General features: G+C 31.6%; 1 protein-coding gene across 1 annotated transcript; it reads right to left on the bottom strand.

Moving 5' to 3' along the window:
* Positions 1 to 4,283: 4,283 nt before the first annotated feature.
* Positions 4,284 to 7,808, bottom strand: LOC134721638 (uncharacterized). The gene is made up of 3 exons (XM_063584770.1): positions 7,666 to 7,808; positions 5,434 to 5,583; positions 4,284 to 4,564 (listed from the first exon to the last, which is right to left on the bottom strand). Exons 1-3 carry the CDS (start codon positions 7,709 to 7,711, stop codon positions 4,296 to 4,298), a joined length of 465 nt encoding a protein of 154 aa, XP_063440840.1. The 5' UTR covers positions 7,712 to 7,808; the 3' UTR covers positions 4,284 to 4,295.
* Positions 7,809 to 8,123: the final 315 nt, after the last annotated feature.

The following is an 8,123-nucleotide window of genomic DNA, read 5'->3' as shown; positions in this document are numbered from 1 at the left end:
CTCACGGTGATATATATATATATATAGAACCAAATCGTTATCATGATACATTTAGCTACACTGATCTATCATTTGAAAACTTTTTACTACTTGAATAAGGACGAAATATACTATAGGGACATCAAACTCATAATTAAAAACGAACTGACAAAGCTGGGCAACAAACGAACAAGACAAGCAACAGTATACAAAACACAACATATAAAGCTACAGATTGAGTAACACAATCTCCCCAAAAGATTTTGAGTGAACTCAGGGCTCCCAAAGGGTAGGCAGATTATGTTCCACATGTGACAACCGTCTTAGTTTAAACATATTTATTTAAAATGGATTGGGAAACAAGTTTTGCAACTTTAATTAATCTCTTTCCACTTTGCGTGAGCAAGTGCTACCTTGTAGCGTCATTAGTTTGCTCTTCTTCGAAATCTACAAACGTGTGTTTAACGTGCAAGAGGTATGGCTCTCTCTTTACACGGGACAGCCATTTATCGTCCCCTTCCATTGGACTTTCATTGTTTCCTTAAGACCATACTCACAAATGGTGTCTAGTAGAGCCGAAAATTCAGTCCCTAACATTTTCATCACGGAACGGGAATCGAACCAGGAACCACTAACCACTACACCACTGCTGTCTTTTACCCGTCTTGTGGCTCATGTATTTCCTAACTCGGTGCCAAGCCTTATTCGGTTGGTGTCATTCACGGCAGAGATGACGGCAATTTGGTTACGTCGATGGAACTTATCAGTCGCCATCTGGCGAAACAGATATCTCATAATTGTCAACCAACTCGTAGTGGCGTCCATGCAATTTTTAAAGGGCTGATTTCAACTTTGCATTTGAACTCTGGTTTAGAACCACGTTTAAACCACCATTTTTCTTCAAATATCCTGTACCAAGTCAGGCATATGACAGTTGGTATCGAATACTCTGTTTCTTTGTATGATGGCGTGTGTTTTTTTGTAGCAGTTCAGTGTTTCTGTTATATCGTTGTGTTCCTCTTATAGTTTATGCGTTTCTCTAGTTTTGTGACCCGGATTTATTTCAGTTACTAGTAAATCGATTGATCACTATTGAATAGCGGTATACTATAGTTGCCTTTATTTCAGACGAGATGCGGCTCAATAAAATCGGTCTCCTCCTTTAGTAGTAAAGATATGCAGGCGTTGCTATAATGTTGTTAGATGGAAATGAGAAGTTTATAATGTTGTAGTAAGGGTTGGTTTTATGAGTTGTTTTATGCACATTTCTCTTGTCGTAAAACTTTTTCTCAACCAACCCTCATCATCGATTTCAAGATACGTGATGGCGTAAACTATATCTGTTGAGTCTTTTATTTCCAATTTCAATGGAAAATACATGTCCAACATTGTCACAAATTTTGCGCTCTTTAGTGAGATGACATCATCTATATAGTGGAAAGTGAAGTTTCAAGATAATGAAAGCTTCTTTTCAGTCGTCATCAGAAACTCTTGCATGAAGTCATCCTCGTATGAAAAATGAACTAGTCATTCAAGCTATTCAGGAAGTCTAGTTGTAACTAGAATCTTTGCGTATAAATGGATATTTTTTCTTCAAAATCATTCTTATTTTATGAATTAATACATGTAAACAATGATCAACGCAATTCAAGCAGTCAAGAAATCAAGTTTTATAATGTGTTTACTAGTTTTTTGAAATTCTTTGAAATTTCAATTTTCATCAGTTTATTTTTATTTATCATGGTCGAAATTTTCAATTCACATAAATAAATAAAATGGTCTTTTCACTTCATCAATATTTATAATGAAGCTACAAATCAAACAATTAGAAAAGTCAAAATATGTTTATTTCAGACTGGTAGTTACAATGCAGATTGCAATTCTCTTAGTTTCATCCCTATTATTTCAAGCAATAAGATGCACATATTTTTTTACTTTAAATTTCTCAGATTCTTAAGAATTTGTTTATTAAATCTTATATTGACCACATACAATGTTTAAATAGGAAGAAATTCTTAAAAGCAGTGTTTTCGCAGATGGCGGTATTATGGGCAACTGTATGAGTTGTTATGATTTGCTGTTTGATTAGAAGTAAGCATACTTTTAGGAAATTTTATGATGTCAAAAACTTCGTTGATAGTCATTATTACTTTTAGTTTAAAGTATTTAGCAGTTGCACCAGAAAGAAAAAAATGGGTTTTCACACATTTTGTTAACTTTTACTCGAATTTCAGGAAACATGTGCGCTCTGTCAAAAACACGCTTTAAATATTAAAAACTGAATTGAAAAAATTGAATAATGACTGTTAATCGCTCTGCTAAAAGTTTAAATTGTTTGCATATGTGAATTAAGTATATAAAAGTCATATAATGCAATCAGGCTGAAATCTTCAAAAATATGCACTTATTCGTTCTCGATTAGACGGAAATTGCACCGTACGATTTTTTTACGACCGGGCAAAACAGATGTGTAGCTTTAAAATGATATATAATTTAGCCGTGTGTTAGGTAGGTGCATTAAAAATTTGATTTTATGGTTAAAGTCACTCGCCTAAGTGTATTTACTCAACCGAATGTGAAATAATTCAATAAATAAATCCTGATATATGATAGAATAGGAATCTTTTATAATAGAGAATCTGATGGAAACAAATAAACATAGATTAAAACCAAATAATACTCCCTCCGGTGTAAAATTAAATATGTATTCATTGACAATAGTTTCGATGGGAAAATAAACGACGTACATATAAAATCTGAATTATAATACAAAATTAATATAAATATTGAATAAAATTAAATTCTAAAGAAAATAATCTATATATATTTTGTTTTTGCATTTCAATATATATTTTAATTAAGAGATAATTAAAACGGTTTCAGTGAATATTGTTTATTAACAATTCTAATTAGTCTGTTTAGTTCCGGTCTAAGAACTGCATGCCGTTGAATTGATCACTTGGACCAATGCCGTCACTTGCATATATGTGACCAATTTATAAAAGCGAGAACATAGAACATAAAAGGTAGCTGAATAATTGGATAAAAATGGTATTCTAAATATAAGTATAGTAATGTGTGAAGGTGCATTGCATTTCAAAGGGAAAACACAATATTGATTACTGGAAGAAAATAGAAAATTAAAGTATTTGCGACAAAAAAAACCACTCATTAGATGTTATCAAAGTAAATTAATATGTACGCTAATGAAAAGTAACGCAATCTCTGGGATGGTTTGCAAATCATTTTGTGCTGTCTTACTCTGCAGCGATAGTCCTTTGACTTATGCAATTGGGTATATTTTATTTTTGTTTCGTTTTTTCTCGAGAAACTATTTGCAACATAAATTCCTTACTTCCCCCAATGCTTCAAATGAGTAGGTCCGGTAAGACCCCCTTTTGGTCCCAAAAAATAACAGTTTTACAAAATTGATAAAATGTAAAGTTTTAGTTATTTATTAAACATTTAAATGGTTCTGCTACATAAATATGGGCCGTTTTTGACAATACAATGCACATATATCGTGTCGTAGCACTATTAAGTCATGCTAAATTACAAAAAAATACAAAATTCTATCATTTTAGTTAAATTTTAGACGGTTTCCGTGTGAAACGAAAGTGGCCGCATTCGTGTTCATCCTTAATATTGAAATGTAAGTTGTATTTCATGATAATACATAACATATATAAAGGTTGTGGATGAACACAGATGCGGCCACTTTCGTTTTTGACAAAAAACATCTGAGAAGTGTCGTTTTTTGGCAGATTTGAGAGATTTTTCATATTTGAGCTTGAATCGGACCGTTTTTAATGACTAAATCAGTTAAAATCTTTCACATAAATTAATTAAATCAAGTGAAATAGACACTTAAGTGTTTAAAAAGTGGTCAAAATCTTTCGTCAGATGAAACTGAAATTTGAGGCCAAAATGAGTCCTTACCGGACCTACTCCTTTGCAATCTCCAGCAGTTTAACGATTAGCAAATGGTATATTCGAGATTTTATTACAAGCCGGTCGTACTGTACTTCACACTTAAATATAAAAAAATATAAATATTGGTCACTAGCTTTTTACCCACAAAACAATCATGAAGAAATCAGCATTAGAACCATTTGGCATAAAATAATCCAATGAGCTTAATCGAATTGAAAGTTATATTCGTCTTTTCAAAAGGGTTTGATAACTTTTTGAAAAACCAATGCAATGTTGTTCATATCAATTTCCAAACTGGACACAAGATTGGTCAGTTCTAAAAATATATATCAAAATGAGTTCTACCATGGTGATAAATTATCCTGGATAGCAGTCATAAATGGTCAACTTATTTGAAAAATAAATAGCATGAAAACGCTTGCAATGATAACAAAAAACTGTAACGATGTTTTTGGTGCCATTTTGTTCCTATCCGATGTCTGTGTCATCTGTACTGGTTTCAGAGCTTGTTTGCATCGGAGAATATTGATGTTTTGTTTGTAGCACGTCATCAAATCCTTATTACAAAAGTCTGTTCCACATTGGCATATGGAGCCACTCTCTTTTATTTCACATCCAGTTATTTTGCTTGGCAGACACTGTCTTAAATGTGCTAAAATAAAGATTTAAAGGGGACTTTGAGATAAAACGATAAATAAAAAACAGGGTGGTATGACATTACGATGAGAGATAGTATTAAAAAAATCATAAATTTTTTTTTTTTTAAAAAGTTCATTGGCAAAAAAGGAAAATATATTTGAAACGTATACTTGTATCCTTATCAAACTAAAATTTAATCAAGTATGATACAATATTATGTTACCCGTTTTATTACTTTGTTTGAGATGGCTAAATTATTGACGTTTATAAGTCTGTGATTGTTTTGTTCCTGTTGGCCTTCTGAATCCTTTTTTCAAATTAATTTTTATCCTTTTTCTATTTTCCCCTTAGCTAGAAGTATTCATTTTCTGCAATGATTTTAGTCCTTTTTTTATTTGTTACGTTAAAAAATATACAGTGTGTACCATGTACCCAAAGAGATGAGATTGAAAGGTTTAACAATGGGAACTTTCGAGGTAAAACCCTACCTATATTTATAAGTAAGGCATTTTTACAATGCATGATTCGATCCGAGTCAAATGTTTCATAGAAAAATCAGATGGTCAAATAGAGGTGTATATCTTTTTGAGAACTTTAAAATCAAAAGTTAAATCGCAAAAATAATGGTATCCGGGAAAAATTCAACACAAAAAATCCTTATGACAAAACCTGAATGTTTTGTTAGCTTTTAAATGTGTTATAATTCCGAGATTAAATTATCAGTGAGTCAGTTGTGGAAATGAAAGTTAACATTGAGCAATAAAAACATTACTGAATATTTATGGGGTGGGAACCGTGTACTACTTTTTTCCCTAATTTAATCATTTCAATTGAACTTTCATAACGGCAACATGACGTAATACACAAGAGGAATAAACTAACCTTCTCCATTTTCACCTGTGAGTGTACCCACATAACAGTTTCCATTACAGTCTGCAATGTGTTGTGCATTTTCCTCTGTAAAGTTTCCTTCGCGGCCACAAAATTCTGGATGCTCTTCGGAGTTGCAGACGTAGCATTTAGTGCAATATCCTTAAATACATAAAAAAAAAGACCCTTAGCAATGATATAAATAATGTCTGTACAGCAATATTACGGTAACTTGACAAGCGACTGTTTTGGTGAATTTACCTTGAATTTGAGATCGTTTGTTCCGAAGGGGCTAGAATGAAACAAATGGTTTCTTTCATAGCAGTTGCGGCATTAATTGTTTGAAATGACACCATAAATAGATGCAAATAAAATATTCCAATAGATATCATTTTATGTTTATGCAAAATGGATCTTGGACACTGTAAAGTATTGTATATGTTTCAGTATTGGTATCTGTATTTTCATCTTAATTGCACAATATTCGTAAACCTGAGATATTGTTTATAACGGTTTACAACAAGAATATGAATGTCTTTATATTATATGATTCCATGGTTGGAATAGCTGATTAGTAAAGTATACAAGGTTTTTTGTGAATGATTATGCCTTCACAACGGAAAATGCACCGACAATATATTAAATGTAAAAACAATTGAGTTCTTTCAAAAGAGCATGCAATCAAACAGAAAATAACTAGTTGCATTTTATAACATGTGATATCTAGCCAAGTTTGCAAGTTCATTAAAACTGACTGAAATAACAACGTAAATTCTTTGGGAAAATCTAATGGAACTATAGTAATTTTGTGTTCTTACAGTACTTGATATAGATTATTACAAATTTCATTACTAAAATAACGATTCCTGAACACGGAGAATAGTACAACGATTATAGAAGCTTTGTAGTGATACATTTTGATTAAAGGTGAAGGCACTTCAGATTGTGGAAATGAATATTTTGGCTTTCATTGAATTACAAGATAATAATCTTCTCTTATCGCATGGCTCAAATTGTCTAAAATATTTTTGGCTCGCTTCCTTCGCACAGTTTACAAAGGTGTGCAATAGTTACAGTAATATTGTAGTGTTAGTATATGCTCATGTAAAATACAGACATATATACTTATATATTTTTTCAATATCTGCAAGTAGTTTTCGGGTAATAAATGCCTTTTACAATATGTGTACTGCTTGATACTTTAGACATTCAGTTTAGCACTCTAATATGATGGTTTCTCTATTGTGTTTATGTTAGTTAGTTTGTGTTGCCTCCCATAGATTCTTGACTCTAATGCATCTGATATTTACAAATTGGTCTTATGTGGTGATGTAACACCAATGTCGCAGGTTAGGAGAGGGTTTAGAGATCACACATATATTTAAATTGGCCACATTCTTAATGTGCAAAGTTTGTATATCAGTTATAACTGTTTTGCTTTTTGTCATACCTTTTATAGACGTATATTATATACGGTATATTTTTCTCATTGTTGCAGGCCATTATAATCGCTTACAACATAACTTGTAATTTCTTGCATCCGCTTTATTTGAAATCCGGTGGATTGATGTCTCATTGGCAATCATATTCCACCTCCTTAATTTTGTATTGTGAACGGACATTCGTCAATTAAATAACTTCAAAAAGGGCAAATAAAGTATGAAGTAGTAGAGCATTGTTAATCCAACATCATAAAAGGTTTTGCAAAATACAGTTAATATGATCTGTTTCAGGTGTAGGAAATCCTTAGTATTTCGAAAATTTTAAAGATCTGTATTCACTCAGATATTTTAAAATGATGACTACATAAAAATAATTCATAGTTAAATAACTTTTATTTTGATTCTTGTTGTTTGTGATTCTTTCTGGACTAACAGAGAACAAAACATCTGTTCTAATTGCAGTATTTAAGCCTGTCGTCTTTTAGACTGGTAATACACTTTCTGATCAAAGTGACTGGCACAGGTCAGAAATAAATGATTATCCTGTTACTATATATATATATATCCCGATTGTGTTTTAAAGTTTAAGGACGGACGATTCAAATGCTGTATGCTCTTGTTTTAACTATATATGTTTAGTGCATGTTAAATTGTCTTGTTTCCATAATTCTTTTAATTTTGGTATTTGATAAACTGATATTATAGTCCAACCATTTGAATAAGTATCTAGATAGCGTCACAAAATTTTACAACAATTAGCAAAATTACATGTACATGCATGATAACCTTTATTTTTTCCTACCTTGATAAACATTGAGCAAACAAATTAAGAGAATTGTGATATCCATTTGTTTAATTAAGTTCACATTCCTAAATAATAAACAAAACAATGTATAAGAGGCGTCTTACTTGACTTTATCGTGTCACGTGCTAACTAGTGACTAAAAAGAGAAATACTTGTATCCGTATCTACTTCAGTTATAATTTTATCATATATTATAATATACAAATTGTGTGGATTGACAATTATACAATGTACACATCTCACTGCACAGGGGGAAGTTGAAAGTTATATAAGTTCAGTGTATATTACGGAGAATTGGTAGGTCATATCCTTGACAGTTAACAAAACAGTGCCATTTGACAAATGGCACTTTCTTTTAAATTGACATTAACTTCAACAACATTAAAATAAAGAATGTTTAAAATGTCTCTGTTTCCAGTAATGATGTTTGCATAACCCAATTTAAACTTGCACCA

Source organism: Mytilus trossulus, chromosome 1 (assembly GCF_036588685.1).
Source record: "Mytilus trossulus isolate FHL-02 chromosome 1, PNRI_Mtr1.1.1.hap1, whole genome shotgun sequence".
Taxonomy (NCBI): domain Eukaryota; kingdom Metazoa; phylum Mollusca; class Bivalvia; order Mytilida; family Mytilidae; genus Mytilus; species Mytilus trossulus.
The sequence above is the reverse complement of the archived record's forward strand: the minus strand, read 5'-3'. Positions and strand labels throughout refer to the sequence as shown.

Excerpts from the sequence above, each read along its gene's own strand:
- LOC134721638 (XM_063584770.1), bottom strand. The coding sequence starts at position 7,711 with ATGGATATCACAATTCTCTTAATTTGTTTGCTCAATGTTTATCAAG. Across the intron at positions 5,584-7,665 it reads TTTGCTCAATGTTTATCAAG|GATATTGCACTAAATGCTAC; the intron begins GTAGGAAAAAAT and ends TATGTATTTAAG. Across the intron at positions 4,565-5,433 it reads CACAGGTGAAAATGGAGAAG|CACATTTAAGACAGTGTCTG; the intron begins GTTAGTTTATTC and ends TCTTTATTTTAG.